The 20487-nt window shown below is 37.5% G+C and overlaps 1 protein-coding gene across 1 annotated transcript; it reads right to left on the minus strand.

Moving 5' to 3' along the window:
- Positions 1–8916: 8916 nt before the first annotated feature.
- On the minus strand, positions 8917–19740 carry CBX3 (chromobox 3). The gene is made up of 6 exons (XM_043463366.1): positions 19597–19740; positions 18403–18454; positions 15348–15490; positions 13068–13230; positions 10770–10864; positions 8917–10193 (listed from the first exon to the last, which is right to left on the minus strand). The coding sequence occupies exons 2-6, from the start codon at positions 18424–18426 to the stop codon at positions 10067–10069; spliced, it is 552 nt and encodes a 183-aa protein (XP_043319301.1). The 5' UTR covers positions 18427–18454; positions 19597–19740; the 3' UTR covers positions 8917–10066.
- Between the last annotated feature and the right edge of the window lie 747 nt (positions 19741–20487).

Genomic DNA, 20487 nt, shown 5'->3' on the forward strand with positions numbered 1-20487 from the left:
GAAATTCAAATTTTAGTATCAATAAAGAGTTTTTTTGGAATATAGCCACACTCATTCATCTATGGCTGTTTCCCTGCTACAGTGGCAAGGTTGGTAGTTACCATAAAAATCATATGGTCCACAAAAGCCACAACTATGTATTATGTGGTCCTTTATAGGCAAAGTTTGTCATCCTCTGCTTTAAATAAAGGTATAAGGCATGGGACTTTCCTGGTTGTACAGTGGCTAAGACTCTGTGCTCTCAATGCAGGGGTCCCGGGTTCAATCCCTGGTCAGGGAACTAGATCCCACACGGCGCAACTAAAGATCCCACTTGCTGCAACTAAGACCCACTCAGTGCAGCAAAATAAATAAACAAATGTTTTTAAAAATAGGCATCAGAAGATTTAAGTGATGAGATGAATTATTTGGGGCTAATATCAATGAAATAAAAACAGACCTCTGAATTTCTTATACACCAGTTGGATTAGAGAGATATTTTACAAAGATCTTTCTCATGTACTCACATTCATATTAATTCTTAGGGAACGTATCATTAGAGCTAAGACAGCTTAAAAAATGCAATAAATCTACATATGAACTATTAATCTAGGGTGATTCCTTACTTAAAATACAGGGGGAAATCAAGGGATATAAACATCAAGGTATAATTTTAGAGTTGACTCACTCTACCTTCCATCCCCTTAACAAACAGAACTGCCTGTTCACTGATTAGTATGTATAGTCATTCTGCAAACTTCAGTGCTGTCATATTTATTTTAGCATCTCTAACATCTTTGTATGCTACAAATCAGAGTACTGTGACAATCACACAACTTAAAAAAAATTCTTCTAAAATTTAGTTGACCAATTTGGTACAAGAATTCTATCAATGAGCGTGAAGTATGATGCCTCTCAGGAAAATTTCAGTTAAGATCTAAGGATTCTTTTATGATTTGTAACCTAGTGTAAGTGTTAGTCTCTCAGTCATGTCTGACTCTTTGCAATCCCATGGACTATAGCCCACCAGGCTCCTCTGTCCATGGAATTCTCTGGGCAAGAATACTAGAGTGGGTTGCAGTATCCTTCTCCAGGAGATCTTCCCAACCTAGTATCAAACCCGGATGTCTTGCAGCACAGGCAGATTCTTTATCGTCTGAACCATCAAGAAAGCCTGTTATCCTAAAGATATTTGTTTCCTGTGTTTGAGAATTAAACTGCTGGCTTGTTGTTGCATAGGAACAAGTTGATAATAATAGTTTATTTGACACGTTAGGAGAAATTATTCTAAAAATTTGCCAACTTTTTTTTTAATACTTTATTGTAGGATTTTTCTTTGGGTTAGAGATTGCTTTGCATGTTCGTTTTGAAATTTGGTGGGGCAGAGGGAAGGGTCAAGGAGAAATCAGTAAAAATCAATTTGTAAACAAATGATAAAAAAAAAAGTGGGTTATTTTTTAACTTTCTGTTGAAAACCTGAAAGTCTGCCAAAGTTAAAAAATTGTTGAGCCTTCTCATATCCCAGCCTTTTCTTTAAAAACTATTGATATAACTTACATACCATAAAATTTACCAGCTTAAAGTGTACGATTCAGTGACTTTCAATATATTCAACCAGAGGCATGACTCTTAAATGTGGCACATTCTTTTTTCTGGTTGACTGAACATGGTTTCACAACTGAATGTCTGTTTTATTCAATGCTTTATTTTTAGGTCAACCTGATTGGGTATTCTCACTAGTGTCCATCTTAAAATGTAAATGCCACCAGGAAAAGCAGTATGTCTAAAATAGACCTGCATCCACCACCTAGGACAGAACCAAACAAGAACAGAGAAAATGGACACTTATTTAATAATTGTACCATTTTTAATTGGAACCTGTTTGTTGGAAGGGATGATTGTGATTTCCACCATAGATTTAATTCATCCGTGAAAATGAATATGTACTCACAATCTCTACATTCTTACTTTTCCTCCTTTCTCTTATTTCTTTCAGCTCAAAACAGCAAAAATAGGACCCTTTGAGTCCACTTTTCTTGGAATATATATGCTTAATGGGGAATGTGTATTTGCTACTGAAGACAAATACTTATGCTCTGGTTAGACAAATGAGAAGTAATAGAAATTATCAGAAGTTTAAAAAACATTGATGAGCACAAGGGAGACCATTGTAAATTATGTGAGGGTAAATGAAAGTAGGCTTCATGATTTTGAAAAAAAAAAAAAAAAAAAAAAAGAGTGAATGTTCCCAGATGTATTTTTATTAATTCAGGCACTTGACTCTCCCAAAATACAGCACTTTAAATTTTAAAATATATAACTTTGCCCTTTTCAGCCTTAATATGAGGTCCATATACAGAGCTTGCTCGATTTAGGGGTTTACTATTTTTTGCCTTTTTAAAATTAAGCTAAAATTTTTTGTTGAAGTATAGTTGATTTATAGTGTTGTGCTACTTTCTGCTATATAGCATAATGACTCAGTTATGCACATATATATATTATTTTATTATATTCTTTTCCATTATGTTTTATCCCAGGAAACTGGATATAGTTCCTTGTACTATACAGTAGAACCTGGTTGTTTCTCCTTTCTAAATGTAATAATTTGCATTTATTCCAGCTCCAAACTCCCAGTCCCTCCCCTCTCCTGCTTGACAACCACAAGTCTGTTCTTTATGTGTATCTGTTTCTGCTTTGTAGGTAGTTTCATTTGTGCCTTATTTTAGATTCCACATATAAGTGATATCATATAGTATTTCTTTCTTACTTAACTTCACTCTGTATGATAATCTCTAGTTGCATCCATGCTGTTGCAACTGGCATTAGTTCATTCTTCTTTATGGCTGAGTAACATTCCATTGTATATATGTACACCTTCTCTATCGATTCATCTGTCAGTGGACACTTAGGCTGTTTCCATGTCTTGGCTTTTGTGAATAGTGCTGCTATGAACACAGGTGTGCATTTATCTTTTTAAATTATAGTTTTGTGTGGGTATATGTCCAGGAGTGGGATTGCTGGATCATATGGTAGTTCTATTTTCAGTTTTCTGAGGAACTTTCATAGTGTTTTCCATAGTGACTGTACCAACTTACATTCCCACCAACAGTGTGAGAGGGTTCCCTTTTCCCCATACCTATTTTAGTTTACTCTTTTGACAGATCCTTTTGGAATTTTTGATTGATAGCAACATTATATTTATTACAAGCCCAAATTTAAATCCAGGCTCCCCCCACCCCCTCTCTATCACTCCCTTCCTCAAACAGATGCCAGGCCCTGTTATAGGGGCTAGGCACACTATAGAGAAAAAGACAAGTACTTGCTCCCATGACACTTACATTCTAGAAGAGGAACGTTCAGTTTTTCTCTGCCTTCAATTGGTAACACCCACCTGTAGCGAGATCAATATTCTATTTATCTATGGTAGTATAAGAAAGTATAATTTAAGAAGCCTCTCCTATTAGGTGCTCTGGTGCTAGAAAGTTGCTGAGCATGGCCTTCTCTGGAGAAAAACTGGGATTTCAGAGTAAAACTGAGTTTTCCTTTGTATTGCCACTCTGTACAGCAAAATGCAAGAAAGCTACAGTATTCCCTCTGCAAAATTTACACTCTTATCCCTTTCAGCACATCAGAGATAAATTTCTAGAACTCTGAAATTCCTGGTGCAGAGGTATTAGATGTCCATGAAAGCTAAATAAAGAGACCAGAGGAGTGAGAAGGTATAGTAGGAACCTTATGGTGACACTGTTTGCTAGAAAGATGATTTCACTTAAAAGTGAGTCCACCCTGGGATTTATCCAAGGATATTCAGTTACTGAAATACCAAAAAGGCCTTGTTAAGTGTGGGTCTGAATCCTGATGTAATATGTATCTTTTTTGGCTTATTAACCACAGTCTCAAATTTTTCAGTGCCCATTCTCATGTAGATTCTGCCCCTATCCAGACATCTGCCTCTTGTTTCTCTTTCCACTTGATTCTCTCCTACTGCTCATCAATGGCTAAGAGCTTTGAGATACTAAAAAGTGAATTTGGAGAAAAATATAAGCTTAACATACCACAACAACTACTTCAGGACATTGTATTAGGGTGCTATCAGTATCCAGCAAAGGTGTCAGGGGAAGACATAGGAGATGGTGGATACCAATGCGCCTGATATATATAGTCATATTGGAGTATGCTGGTAATGAAAAAGATTGCTATGAAAGGTCACTTTAGTTTCAGTGTCGTTATTTTCTCCTTTAAGAAGCTAAAATGCAGGATTTATGAATAATGATAAAAGATTGAATGTATGGTTTTATTTTTAAGAAGTGAGGAATGACATCACCGAGACGGCACAATAATCCACTCCTGACTTCGGTCCCCCTGACAAGAACAACTTAGAACCATTCAAGAATAAGACATCACTGAGAGAATCCTAGATCATGAGAGTGAGACCCTTGCACCACATGGCCATGCTGAGGGGTCTCCTTTGCACTTCTATTTCCCGTAGCAGTCACAGAGCTAAAAGCAGTTTTAAATATCAATGTTCTTGTCTTACTCTCACAGGTCAATTTTCCCCCCAATACTTATATTTAAGTAAAAGGGGAGATTTTCAACCTTCATTTGAAGAGTTGGTAGGATGTTCTACGATGTTCTAAGACACTGAAAATATTCACATTAGAAGTTTTCTAAAAGGCAAATTCAAAGGGTATTTTAAGAAGGTGTTTTCAAATTGGCTGAAATCCTTTGCATTATACATTTTGCTCATAAAAAATATCTACTTTAAAAAAAAAAAATCTTTTTTCTGGAAAGCACTCTTCCAGTGATTGATCTAATTGTATTTCTCCTCCCCTCTGGTTATAGTTGATAGTTCCAGGGAGGGCATCTAACCCAAGCAGATCTCTTACAGGATTTTGAATTGGGCATCAGAGAAAGAAAAATTCAGTTTCTATAGAAGCAGACTTGGAGATCTGGGAGATGTTGTACTTCTGTTTTTGACTTGTAGAAATCAGTTCCAAAGAAGAGAGCCAAAAACCGGAGATGGTGAGTCTTGGGATTGTGCCAGTCCAGGGTTGCAGTCATCCTGAGGTTTACAGTGGAGAATGGTAATATTTATCTGGTCCTTATTAAGTACTGGAGATTCAGCTCTAGGTGTTTTTGATTGAACACTGAAAAATCCTAAGAGATAAAAACTGTCATGATAATCCTCCTAGTTTTATGGATAATATTGAAAAATAGGTTAGGCTTCAGAACCCATGCTCTGAACCACTGTTCTTTTGTCTCCAGGCCAGCAAGTAACTTCCCTCATCAAAGTTTTAGTTGTCCCACTTTTGGCCAAATTATGTAATATGTGTAGTAATACACTAACCAAAGGAATATCTCGATATATGTCCAAAGCCACTTTTAATATCCTCCCCCTCACGGTTTCTCCTAGCTTCCCTTCCTCACTAAATGACATTGTCATCCATTACAGAAAAAATGGCATCTTAGGAATCATTCTGGATCCCTTTCTTCCTAACCTCCACGTCACCTCATTTTATATGCAAAACCACTTTATTATACAAGCACATACTGGGCAGTCACTACGGACAAAACTCTTACCTTCAAGCCAGTCCCCTCTTCTTTATTCCCATAGTTAATGCTCTGGTTCACACAACTGACCTTGACTTTCCTTCAGCCTTTTTGTGCCCTTTTTCCTCACTTGTAATCTGGGGTCAATAATACCTATTCCAGAAGGCTATTTTGAGAATTAAATGTGATAAAGTATAAAAATCAGTAGTCATTCAACTATCAGAGTATTTCTTCTAAGAATGAAACCATTCTTACATGTGATCAAGGAGATTTTCATACTGCTTGCTTTTACAGTAAAAACATGGGTTGTAATGGCAAAGATTCCATGAAAACAATTTCATATTTTTGTACTTTTCCAGTTAACATGATTGCCTGCAGAAATCTTTGAACATAAATTCTTAGAATACACACATAAAATCCCACCATAAAACCCAACAACTCTAAATCCCCCCTCCTTATACTCAACTAGCAGATATGCTGAAGATTGTTATGTATCTGAATAGTGCAGCACATTTACAGGAAATACATTCATAAGGCGAACTGAACTATGAAGTATTATTAATGGGATAGATAGGCACCTACTACAACCTCCTTAGTTATACCAAATCACCTACTGGCGCTTTAAGTTGTTAAAATTGCTCCGCTTGTTTAGCAAATACTCAAAGGTACAAATTCATTTATTAAACAGAAGAAAAGGGTCTATGTATCATATATGGTGGGGCTCTCCTGGTAGCTCAGCCGGTAGAGAATCCGCCTGCAATGCAGGAGACCCCAGTTTGTTCCCTGGGTTGGGAAGATCCCCTGGAGGGCATCGCAACCTACTCCAGTATTCTTGCCTTGGAGAATCCCCACAGACAGAGGAACCTGGCAGGCTTACGCAGAGTCCATGGAGTTGCAGAGTTGGACACAACTGAGCAGCTAAGCACACCATACAGTGGACGTACAAATACACACACTATTCACATTCAACTTACAGAGATTTTTATTTTTTCCTTGATGCCAATCTGTCCAGGTATTTGAACACATTTCAGGCCTTTTATGAAAAAGAAAAACTTCAGTTTTATATGTGGGGCAAATTTTTCTTTGTAGTGGCATTATTTTCTTCGATCCATGAGATCAGGGAAACTGCTATCTACACATCTGACTTCTTCAGAGGCATTGATGTCCATCTTGGAAAACAAAAATCAGAAATGTTCACAATATGGAACAAAATCTCTGGCTAAACACCTGACTATAAAAATGCAAGGAAGAAAATGAATAGAAGAAATTTTAAGACTATCCACGTAACTCCAGCTTCAGAAAGGGAGAGGTATTTTCAAACATGACATGAAATCCAAAGACTGACAAGAGTTTCCCTGGTGGTCCAGAGGATAAGATCCAGTGCTCCTAATGCTGGGAGCCCAGAGTTTGAACCCTGACCAGGGAACTATATCCTGCATGCCACAACTAAAGAACCCATGTCACAACAAAGATGGAAGACCTTCATGCTGTGACTAAGACCTGGTGCAGTCATATACATTTTTTAAAAAAAATTGACCACATAACATTTGTTACAACAAAAGGATCTCATAAATCATGTCAAAAAAATTGGCAGGAAAATTATTTGTAACACAAAAAATATTACTACATAAGTAACTCCTATCAATTAAAAATAATTTGTAAAACTAGCAATTTATTGATAAGGAAATGCAAACGGTATGAAAAGGATGCTCAACAAAAATATCAGACATGCAAATTAAAACAAGATGCCACTGGACTGGCAACAAAATCAGACTCAGTATTAATTTGCAGTACAAATGAAGATGTGGGATAATGACTACTGATAGAAGAGTACATCAGTACAAGCTTGACTTCAAAAATTTCTGGGAATCCATCTGTAACTACTCAAGTCTTACTATACATTATGGAAAAGAATGTTCACAAATCATCTAAAAGCATAAAACTACAAACAACCTAAGTGTTCATACTCAGTAACTGATTCAGTTGGGGAACCTCCATACAACAGCTCACAGTGTCCCTATTAAAATCAGATAAAAAATTCTTTTTACCACTTACAAGACACTGTGTCTCACACAATTATTACTTCATCATGATTTATGTTTTACAGATGAGGAAACTGAAGTACAGAGAGGTCGAATAATTTGAGACACTACACTACACTGCTGGTTTTGAAGAAGGAAGGGGCCAGGAACCAAGGAAGAGATGGCCTCTAGGAACAGAGACAAGCAGATTTTGCCATCAGAGCCTCCAGAAGGAACCAGCCCTCACACTGTATTTTGGAATTCTGACCTCCAGAACTAAAACAAATGTGTTGTTTTAAGCCACTCAAGTTCGTGCCTTTTTAAAGCACCCACAAGAAAGATAAGGAATATTAAAATACATGGACAACATTTTGCAGAAATGGTCTAATGCTCAATGCAGGGTCATCAATTTCTGATCAAAGCAAGTTTCTGTATCACTTACAAACCCACTGTTCAGAGCAAACAGGTCTACAAAAAGGTTAACAAACAGTTTAGTATAAATTTTTCCTTTTCTCTGTATAAACTTTTGAAATTAGTAATGTGACTGTCACAACAGTCCTCAGAATACCTATAATTTAAGATGGCAGTTTCAACAGCCTAGAAACTAAGTATCAAAATTTCACTTTGATGAAAAGTTCCTCTTAAGCATCACTGGAAATTTTAGTCAGAAAATCTTTTCATGTTAATACATATTCCAGTTGAAACTACTAAACTCAAAGGATCTAAAACAGGTACTCTAATGCCTTAGTGGTGAGTCAATTCCTAGGTAGCTTGATAAGAAGTCCAGGGTTCCCAAAGACAAACGGATCTGGAGCCCTAGAAACGGAGAAAGGGGTCTGGGGCTCTCAAGCAGAAAAGGACAAATTCTTTTCTACATTGCTTTGTCTTGGTCAATATACCAATGTAGTCTTGCTAGCTAGAGGATGTTTCTCCTCAACAAAAACCTGACTAATCCTGTCATCTTAAAATGTATACTATGGAGTGGGTCTAGTAAAATCTATTGTTCATTGTAATCTTGTTAACTAAAGATGTATGTTGTGGGAGTGGGTCTGAAAAAAGCATGTAAGGCCTTGGTAAGACTAGCTTGGGAGGCATTCCCCATCCCCCTTCTGATGTCTGTGTCAGAAGCTTCCTCTGTCCCTTTTCTTACTTTAATAAAACTCTGCTACACAAAAGCTCTTGAGTGATCAACCCTGGTCCCTGGACCCAAAGCTAAATCTTTGGAGATCACAAATCCGACATCGTTCACAGTAAGCTATCGGTGATACCACTGATCATATTTATAAACATGATGTTATTGATTCAATGAATGTGTCTCTACTCCCACCATAAAGGTCATCAGATAAAGAAAAAAAGTGTAATCATATAAAGGAATATAAAACTATTTATTGACCACTGTTCACCAGTATTTACAATAAAGTAAACAATATACAGTTGAATAACATTCTGATTACTACAAAGTTATTGTTTTTCTTGGCTTATGCTGAACTAGTAACCCAAAATACTGAGAAAATTGAGCCTTCATGTAAGGAATGGATTGGAGTCAAGTCTGAAAAAACATGCAGGTCAAGCCTAGATTAGAAAAGTTTGTTCACTCATTTGTTCCTGTAGATTGTAAATTGCCAATATTTATCTGATTAGGTTTCCATGAACAAATCTGAGACATCCCATGTGTCACAACCTTTCCTAAATATAGCACAAAGACTTCAATTTCTTGTAAAACAATGGTTCACCAAAAAGAACCATCAAGTGTCTGTTTAACTAAGTTTTGCTTTGCTATATTAAAACATACCAGAATTTTTCTACTTTTTTATTTGGTTGGGAAGGTTGTTGATGGTGATAAAAATTTTCCTTCCAGGGTTTCTGCATTTATATGCAGATATGGATGCTTTAAAAAATTACCCAATTTAAACTGCTTAATTTGTCTAATTACAAAATTATTTAATTTGAAAGGTTCAGACTTAAATTTTCAATCTAAGTTGCAGTTATTTCTTATATTGCTCAAAATGATGTAATTCCAGAACATGGGCTTATCCATCGTTATGAAAGGCTGTTGTTTAAATATATTTACCAAAACAAAAACCACAACAAAAAATTAACTCCCAACCATTTACATGTGTCTTTTATGTATACACATACAAAAAACTTAGAATGGTCCTCAGGCATATATGAGTTAAATGCTAAATTCTGATTGAGTAATGACTATGGAGATTTCCTCGAACATTTAGAAAAACTGTTCTCTAATGCTGAGGAAATAATATACCATGGTATCAAATTCTTTCCTACTGAAGGAAGCAACTACAGAAAGCTTTTATTTGTTCAAAGTAACCAGTGCTACAGATGGAAAAAAAAAAACAAAAAACCCAATGTAACTTCCCCAATATTACTTCAAAACAAACATATCAAACCTGATTTTCATTAGAGAATGTAGTTATTTCTTCACACTAATAAATCAAAAAACCAAGACCCACATTTTATATATATATATAAATATATATAAAAGGCAATGCAAACAATTATTGAGCTTCATCTTCTGGACAAGAATGCCAAGTTAGTCTCTCTTCATAAAAAGCAATTACAATTTGAGGACACTTCATATTTGCCTCTTTTGCCAGTACCAAGTCTGCCTCATCGGAATCTTTCCTGTCATGAGAGAAAAAATTATTCAATTAAAAAGCCTGAACATTTTTTTGTCAACTGATAACCATGCATTTAAAAAATCGTAATTTAATCAAAACATGTTTAAGTGCTTCAAGAAGGTTATGTGGTTACTTGTGGCTGTGTTCCAATAAAATTTCGTTTTTCCAAGACAGGTCAGTTTGCCAATGTCTGCTTTAGCTAAGTAACGTGAATCATTTTTTCAGCAAATAACTACTTTCTACCTAGAGCTTTCCTGGTGGCTCAGTGCCAAGAATCTGCCTGCCAATGCAGGAGACAAAGGTCTGATCCCTGGGTCAGGAAGATCCCCTGGAGAAGGAAATGGCAACCCACTCTAGTATTCTTGCTTGGAAAATCCATGGACAGATGAGCCTGGTGGGTGATAGTCCTTGGGATTGCAGAGTCAGCCAAAACTTAGTGACCAAAACCAACTTGCTACCTAATGATGGTTAACAATTTATAAAGCCTAGGTAGACAGGTTTTTTAAAAATCCACAAGTTTTTTTTTTTTTTTAAAAACATCTATTCTTACTTTAAAATATAATAATAATAGCACACTCACCATTTCATGAGGAACATTAATTCTCCACTGCTGTCTGTGGCACCAATTATTCGTTCTGGATCAAGACCTCTGGCAAAACCTCTCGGTTTATCAGCCTGTTCAGAAGAAGTTAAATGATTATATAAATGTTCGCACACATTTCAACATAGAGCAAACTAATATTAACTTCCAATTTGTCTTCATGACATATAGCCTTCTGATAGCGAAACAAATGATTAAAGGAAGAGTACTAAAACACCTTTTAATTTACATTAAACTTATAAGCAGAAAAAATAAATCTGGATGTCTCTAAAAATATTCTGAATCATAAATCAAGAAAACAAATTTTTTTCAAAGACACAAGGCAGGAAAAAATCCAAATCTCTTATTTTTAATTAATGATTATAAATTCTTGAAAGTAGTATTTCAAGTTACTTCTAGGAATCAGTCTAAATTACATATTTTAAAGTACAAACTATAAATAGCAAAATCATAAAAAGTTTAAAAAACTGACAGTAATCAGTACTGTAATCAATCTGAATGATAAGAAACCTTATAAAAAAAAACCCGTGGCTCTCAAAAGTGTGGTCTGAGGTACCCCAGGGATGCTGGAAACCTTCTGGACTATTTATCTTCATGATCTCCTTTTTTCATGTATCTGTGACTTTACATAATCTTCACATACTTCTACCAAGCAACATTCACAGCAAACTGAATACTGAACTAAAGTCTTATTAAGACAAACACTGACAAAATTTGCAAAAATGTAAAACGCCAGGCCTTGTTATTCTTAACTGAAAATACAGTATTTTATAAATTCTACTTTAATTTCAAATGCAGTTAGTACTGATACTTATAATCCATATAAACAAGTTTTTTGGGATCCTCGAGAACTTTGTAGAGTGTAACAAATCCTTTTGTTCCCCCTTGAGACTTTTACATCATTACCTCAAGCTCTGGAGTCACACTGCCTAGGTGATAATGATGCCTTACCTTTGTCGCTTTGGGCAAGTTAACTGCTTTGTGATTCAGGCTCATTTTCCATAAAATACATACTATTAATTCTATCTGTTTCATAGACATTTCGAAGTATATGAAACGCAAATTTAGTTATTCAGAACACTTCCTGGCACATTACAGGGGCACAATACAGGATAACCATTGTTCCCTGGTGGCTCAGTGGTAAACAATTCACTGGCAAATACAGGAGATGCAGGTCTGATTCCTGGGTCAGGAAGATCCCCTGGAGAAGTAAATGGCAACCCACTCCAGTATTCTTCCGTAGGAAATCCCATGGACAGAAAAGCCTGGCAGACTACACAGTCCATGGTGTTCCAAAAGTGTACCACAGGACTTAGCAACTAAACAACACTGTTATTAAATGGTGCTTCTGTGGAGCATGTGGTAGACTTTCAATTTACTTATAACTGATTCTTAACATTGCCACCTTTTTGCTTTGGTTGCTAAAGCATTCAGAACCAAATCTGTAGCCCACATCTGTTTTCCTTCTATAAAAACAAAAATAAGACACCTATGATCTTGACACAGTTGTCATTAAGTTAATGGACTACCTGTAAAGTACTTAGAATATAGTTCAAATTACTTATTTTTAAATCCAAAGTCCCTATCAAGAAATCTGTATTGTATGTTAGGTCCCCAAGCCTAGATATAATTCAGACCCAAGACTTTTCCCTAAATTACCATGTTAGGCCAAAAGGCAGGGCAAATATAATCAGTTTTAAAGTTGAGGGTAGAAGCAAGGATGTAATTTGCCCAAAGCCAAAGAGAATCAATAAAGCAAAGGCTGGTTCAAAATATACACACAGTGAGTGAACCAGTTTTCTCAATTCAGCCAATAAAAAAACTATTATCCAAGATTATATACTTCAAAATCGAAGTATTTTTTGGAAATAGAAGGATCAAACGCCAAAGTTTTGGTCACTACCACTCACTAATGATTTATAATCAGAATGTGCGATGTAGATTGTTTTCACTGTATCGTAAGTGATTTTTGATGATCTAACTTTGTATTGTTTTAACACAGCTGGTTTAGATCAGAGGAAATTGCCTCATCTGGTGCCAAATCCATCAATGTATCCGAAATATCTGTAGCACAATGATTTAAAGAAATGTAAGTGCTTACTGGACATTTATACAATGTAGGGTTAAACCATGCCTCTCCTTTCATCCTAAATATTATGTATTTAAAGAGCCTTTTTAATGATATTTTTGAAGTATCCGTGTCTTAAAAAGTATTTAAAAAAATCAAGCCATCCTTTTACAAAGAAGCCAGTCTGCCGGCCAATGTTTTATACTTACAGCATCTCTTTTCTTCTTTGATTTGCTATCATCAGATTCACTGTCAGACAAAGATTTTCTTTTTGTTCCATCTTTTTCTTTACCAGCTTTTTGAGAATTAAGAAATGCTTCAATTAACTCTGGACAATCTAAATTTTCTTCAGGTTCCCAAGTATTGTCTGCACTGTGTTGTTTTAAAAAAAAAAAGTTCAAAAAAAAAAAAAAAAAAAACCAAACAAAAAAAAGTTCTTGGTTAATAACCACCGTCCAGATCAATTTAATAATACCTGACAAAAAACCCTCTGTACTGCAGATACTTCCCCCTACCCCCTAGCTCCTACATGAAGAATCTGTACTTCATTTTGCGTCTACTTCCACAGTCCGTGCTAAATGGGTAATCTGTTGAACTACCTCCCAGGTAACTGAACCTGACTAGCAGAATAAACGCAGCTAATATTTTTCCCAGTTACACAGATAACTCACTTTGGAATTTCTCCCTTTCTTTCAGAAAAGCAGATTCTGGATTCCACCCCATATTACTTTATCAGATAGTGCCTAGGGTTAAGGCCTCCAATACTGTGTTTTAAAAAACGTAATTCAGAAGCATTCTCAAACATGAGACAGTATTTTCAATTTCTGCTGGGTACTCAAATTGGGAAATGAAGAATGTTTTTTACATTTTTAATTGGTTGGGAAAAAATTTCAAAATAAAAACCATGTTTTTGGGACCCATAAGCAAAAGCATTATTAGAATACTGTTTACTATATTGCCTGTTGTTGCTTTTGTACTACAGTCACAAAGTAGCTGGGACAGAAAGCCACAGCCCCAAAAGCTCAGATTATCTTCTAGTATGGGGTCTTTAGGGAGAAAGCTAGCCAATCCCTGATATAAGGCCAAGATGATCATTTTCATGTTTTTCAGAAGGGCTGGAAAGAAAATGAATATCAATTACCAAATGTGAAAGTGAGATCAGCCTGCAACATTTGTGACAAGATTGCCAACTTTCTGTGCTTTGATCCAAAAGACTTTTACAGAACTACACACAATGAAACGAATCATTTAGAGATGCTAGGAAAGATGCTCTAAACCTCTGGTTACAACAAGGTCTGTTGATGTCTCAAAGACTCTAAAATTGGCAGACTTAAGAATGGAGGAGGACAAAAGAGCTAAAGTGGAGCCTGCATTCTGCAGTGTTATTATAATAAAATATTACCTAATACATTATACAGCACATATCAGGTCCTATTCACACTAGTGGCCACACTAACCATGAAGAGAAAAAGGGAGGAGTTAATTTTCCAATGTTTTGATGGGTAAGATACAAACAGCTTTTAATGCCTCACAGGATAAAACAAAAGCCCACAAAACTGTCTGCCATATGAGGGTAATCACTTCTTAGCAAATTGGTTAAGTCTTACTTAAAATACTACAGACTTGGTTCTAATTGCAGGAATTTTTTTCCTAGTGCCTAAACCACAAACTTACATATATATACTTAAGCTCAACTAAGGGTACTGCAAGAATAAAACAGAGAAACATAAATCTTCCACTCAAATCATAATTCCCAAATTGCTGTGGAGGCGATTTTAAATGTGAATGGTAAAAAAAGCAGAAGATAAGAGAACCATCATACTCCCCATCTCAACTAAGCTCAGGAAACTTTTGTCCATCTCCACCTACCCATTTTCAATAGTCACTACTCAGTCTTGCTGTTTTTGTGGTGTAAGAAGTAGACTGTACATGATAAAGTTTGAGTATAATTTCTGCATGTAAGTTATTCATAAAACAGTATCATAAAGACTGGTTTTGATAGCAATTAGTAACAGGGAATATGAAGAACCAGGTCGCTTAAAAAATGACCAGGCTCTACTTAGAGATTAGGAGAATAGTAAGCCTAGAGTAGGATCTGAATTATGATGAGCACTTCCGTTTAAGACCTACTAGTATACCTTATATAGCTTCAATATTTTTTAATGTCCACTGCAGGGAAACAATATAATTAATTAGTACAGTATCCAACTACATTAAAAAAAGCAACCTGTACTCTATATAATTATATAAATTTGACTCCACAAGGTGATCAACTAGTCTCAAATCTACTTGTTAACAATTGCAGGCTAAAGACTTGACTCTTTAAAAAAGATACCTTGGATTAAACGTGCCTTTAAATTAAAAAAAACCTATAAGAAAATGGATAAAAAGATTTTAGGCTAAAAACTAATTTTAAACACTACTTAAGTACAGTTAAACATATAATTAAAAATATATATATATATACTAAAAGTACTGAGATTTCTTACTCTGTAAATCCCTTCCACTTCAGGAAATACTCCACCTTCCCATTCACTACACGGCGGTCCAGTACTTTTTCTACTACGAATTCTTCAGGTTCTGCCTCTTCAACTTTTTTACTCTTTCCATTTTGTTTCTTTCCCATTTTTTGCTGAAACAAAAGAGAGAGATTTAAGAAATGTCTTTTTCTTTCTTGTTAGATTTTTGAGTACATTTTAAAGGCTAAAATAAATAAATAAATAAATAAAGGCTAACACTGCTCGCTTAACACCTAAATTTTCACTTTTATATCCCAAGGCAAACACTTTCTGAATAAGTTAACAGATAATCAGCAAAATAAAGGAATGGGTGATTCTGTGGGTTTAGCTCAAACCTATCACCCACCACCCTTCACTGAAATAATTTAATCAAAGACATTTCTCTTGAAAATTGTTTTATCTTTTCATAGTCTTATTTCTACATAGTCTACAAGACCAAGTTTAGTAGAGTTTTCACTCATTGTAACTACAAGACAGCAAAAAACAACTATTAGAAACTCCTAGAGATTAATACAAAGGAGAATAACAGCAACAGGTCTTATTAGGTGAACCATAGACCCATTAAAAATACAGCCCCCAAACACTACATAAGACCCCCCTTTTTCAATTCAAACACCAACGTTAAAATCTGAACAATAAACAGAAAAGACAGCTGCAGAACGAAAACGTGGTTCAGAACCCTGATATCAATTGCAGGGTCAACCAAGGAGACCATGAATAGGTTAAGGAGGACAAAAGGTTTCCCCATAATTTCTGTAGACATTACTGACCACCTGAAACAAATCTGTAACACTGTTACTTCAAGAGGCCAAAATGCTGGATCATTTAAATTCTCTAAAGAGAAAAAAAAAATCCTTTTTCTTGCTTTCTCAAGAGAAAGACTCTACATTGGTCAATGAAATTCACTTAAAACCAGGTTTAAGTGTGTCTGTCTGTGTGTGTGTTTAACACTATTGGGAGAGAAGCAGGACACCAAGATCCTCTCCAATCAAAGTACTTTCCAGTAACTCAAAATGGAGACTAAGGGGGGAAACTCCACATTATGCTCATCTTGGAATCATTTCACCTTAAAACAGGTGTTAAAAAAAAAAAATCGTAATTGTCCAATTACTAGTCATCCCTCACATTGCATGAAAGCAGGGAAATTAACACCAATGCCTCAAGATTACAAAGGACATTAAAAAATATGTAATCATTTAGAAGTGTATACACACACTTCTAAATAAATATCCTGTGAAATGAAATCCTGTGGAAAAAAAATAAAAATCCTGTGAAATTTAAATAATGCAGCAAGCATCTGATTTTGTTGGATATCATTCTCCATGTTAAGCTGTACAACTTTCATGAGTCAAGATACTTGGGTATTGTACTCAGTCCAATAACTTTCTGCCTCTGTACAGTACAACAAAGGTAGTGGTAGTGGGATGAAGAAAAATTAACATAGACAAAAACTTACTAAACACTGATCCTAAATGAAAAGCAAAACTATGTCCAAGAAAGTTAAGAGGCTAAGGGAGTAAAGAGACAAAAATAAACACAGAAAATTAAAAAATAAAAAAAAATTTAGCAGAGGAAACAAAGTATTTACTACTATAGCACTCATAAGCTAGTTTCAAATGCTCATCTTTCTCTTTTTAAGAGAAAATCCACTCACTTTCCCATTTAAAGCACACATTACCTCACAACACCAACGAAATTTTAAAATGAAAGGTAGATACGGAAGACTATCAAACTGTAAGCAGGAGCAATTTAACTTTAACAGAAACATCTGTTTGCTTTCTGTATCTATATAATCATCCCCACAGTCTCGGACAGGTAGCTCCTTTCCCATCCAATACTTTAAGGTTACTGGTGATTGTAAAGTCAATTTAATTATCTACATTTTGGTTTACTGATAATGAAATTTGAAAGACAGTTCATTCCTGAGAAGTGTTGGAAGATGCTTTGGGCTTTCCCCATCGGTGACTGGGAATAAATAATGCCACCAGACAGGCTTTATATTCCATACTTAAACATTTCTCAGGATGTTTGACTTAAAAGTGCAATCTAATGATGAAACAAAAAACCCACCAACTTGCCCTTTTAGTTGTGAAACCCAAGGGGAGAATTCACAAACCAAAATGAAATGTTTTGCTCATTTAAATCTTTAAAACACTAACCTTCATATACTTGCAATTATTAATGCAACGTATTAGAATTACATACTGTGGGAACCATAACTTTGAATTTCGTGATTTTTTCGTAAATATTTCAATGCTTATGTTAAACTTTGTAGCTTAACATGGCTGAATACACATATGTCAACATATTTGTAGAACTTTTAATGAAATCTAAGAATGCAAACTGTGGGTTTAGAACTTTTAATGAAATCTAAGAATGCAAACTGTGGGTTTAAGAAACCGCTGGAGAGGAAAAAAACTGCTCAGAAGATCTAGTCTTCTCTCTTTTCTGGACATGTGTGTGATGTTTTTCAGGCTGAGTATTTAAAAAAACTGCACTGCAATGGTTTAAATTTAAGGCCCTTCTGTATTTTAGAATAAGCACGTTTGAAATATGACAGTGACCAAAACAATTCAAAAGACACAATGACTTTCGTCTCAATGTACAAGATATCCGTTCTTTAAACAGGGCAATACTGAAAATACCTGCTTTCTCTAGAATTCAGTATAGAGTAACTTAGAGAACAGTATACCAATCAACAAGGTTTTATTGCTTTGTCTGTCTATGCTTGTAACCTTCTTCCATGTCACATAAATTTCCAAGATAAAAATACTTGGCAAAATTCACATTGTGCTACCCTCCCAAAATTAGGTTTCTTTTAAATGAATCGAAACACTATGAAGTTAAGTGAATGTAATAATTTCCTTTTTCGCTCCTAACTTCTCCCCATAACAGCTGTGGGGGAAAGGGGACTTGGAACTATATATGGGTGTAATTTCTCAACCACAGAGATGCAAAGTTAAAATTTCTGGAGGAAAAAAGTTTGAGTTAGATCCTTAAATACTTGAGGTTTTCATTAACTTACCAATGTAGTTTTATTGGAGGCCATTTTTTATTGCAGACTTGAAGAGCTATTACTAGAAAAATGCATGACAGTTAAGAAGTTTGTAAGACATAAAAAGATAGCTACACACAAGTTTTCTTTGGATTCCAACCCCGACCTAGGTAGCTCATGTCATCAAATGTATATGCAAGTCCCTATGAGAAGCAGTTTTAAGACTGTGTAAACTAGGGATACGTGCCTGAGAGTGTATCAGTGCTGTGACTTATCTATACAACCTTACTGAGGACATAATATCCGCGAAAGCTTTACAGGGTAAAAATTTGACAATTTTTTTTTCCCAATCCAAATCCCATTTAAACCATAGTCAGCATTTTAAAAAACGAGCAAAATAACTTGGTTCAAAACCAGACAACTGCCCAATCGATTACAATAATTAGTGTGAATTTTTCCTCTATACTTATTAACAGTCCGAAGAGTCGTCTATGTAATATAATTCCAACTTGGTTTCTTCTTAGAGACCTTCCCAATCGCTAGTCGAAAAACTAAAACACACCGAGATGCTCGAGTTACATTTCGTGCCACTTTTGAAAACAAATCAGCTATTTCTGCACTTTCATCCATTCCCCTTAAACCCCTACCCCGCCCGGCTTAACGAGGCCTTAGCGCCCGGCCCCCACCCCCGCCACACGAGAGCGCGGGCCTCGTGGTCAGCGCATCCGCGGGGAGAAACAAAGGCCGTGGCGCGGGGGCTCAAGGGCACTGCGCCACGGGGCCCGCGCCTCTCCCCACCCGGAGGCGGCCACGTAACGGAGCGCCCGCCGCAGTCTGCGGACACTCGCCTGCGCGGATGAGGGAGAATGCACCGCCCTCCCTGGAGGCCCAAGTCGCCGACCAGGCACGGGACGGGAAGGAAGGCCCCCTCAACCTCGTCCGGGATGGGGGAGGGGGAGAAAATGCGCTTTGTCTAGAAATAAGGCGACTAGCAATACAGCTTTCAACCTTGTGAAGTCTCGTCCCCTAAACCAACTACAGACGCCGGCCCGGAGCCAGGCCCGTCGCGGGGTCTCTGTTCGCTTCTCCTTTCCTTCCCGCCAGCTCCTGATTCGGGGTCCGGCGAGAAAGGATAGGAAGCGGGGAAATGGGGGTCTCTGGGGCTTATGTGGTATCTTAAGCAACACCACAGAGTGAAAGCTAGAGAGAAAGAAAAACACCGACTTCACCGCCTCTGAGCTGCTCCGGGTCCCGGGTCTGCGGCGTCTCCGGCCCTGCGCGCCTCAAGCTCCGGTCACATTCGAGGGGGAGGGGGGCTGGGGAGCAGCGCTGCGCGCGGGGCCGCCGCCGGGGGGAGGGGAAGGTGGCACCGCCCACGCCAGGCAGCCGCGAGGGGCGGGGTGGGCGCGCGCCCCGGGGGGGTGGGGCCGCGCGCCGCGCAGTGCCCGCTGGGAGCCCGAGCCAGAGCCCGAGCCCGGGCCCAGGCCCGAGGGAGGGGGGGAAAGGAGGGAGAGGTGGCAGAGGCTCTTAAAGAGTTCGCGGCGTGGCGCCTGGTGGTCCCGGGAGGGGAGGGCGAGAGGGGCCTGAGGGCCGCGACCTAAGTCTACTCGGCGGAGGTGTTTCCTGCTTTGCTGCAGCCTTAGCGACTGGCGCCAAAACAGGACTCCGCCCACTTCCTCGCCCCTGGGGTTGGGTGCCTCCAAACGCTGGGGGTGGGTGGGAGGAATCGGGAACTAAGAACGAGCACCACTTGCGACTACCCGAAATGTGGACCCCAAAAACACTGGCCAGGGTTAGGGTGGTGGATCGTTAAGTGTAATTTGTTGACTAGAAGTCGCTTCGGGTGTTTCCGGAAGGGGCAAGTCGGTCCTCCGCGCAGAGAGGGGAGGATAGGAGAAGGTGGGGGAGGGAAAACAGTGGAAGAGGCTACAAAGATTTTTTTAAAACTGGAGGCCGGGGAAAAGCTATCAAAGCGTGGCTGTAAGGACCACCTCCCGGGTTGAGGGGGCTGGACCTTTGGGTTGAGGATTAAGCTCCTCCCAACAGCGTTAATTTCAAACTGCGCGACCGTTTCTCACCTGCCTTGAGGGGGCAGGCTCCAATTCCGAGAGACAG

The sequence above is a fragment of the Cervus canadensis genome, chromosome 3 (genome assembly GCF_019320065.1).
Source record: "Cervus canadensis isolate Bull #8, Minnesota chromosome 3, ASM1932006v1, whole genome shotgun sequence".
Lineage (NCBI taxonomy): Eukaryota > Metazoa > Chordata > Mammalia > Artiodactyla > Cervidae > Cervus > Cervus canadensis.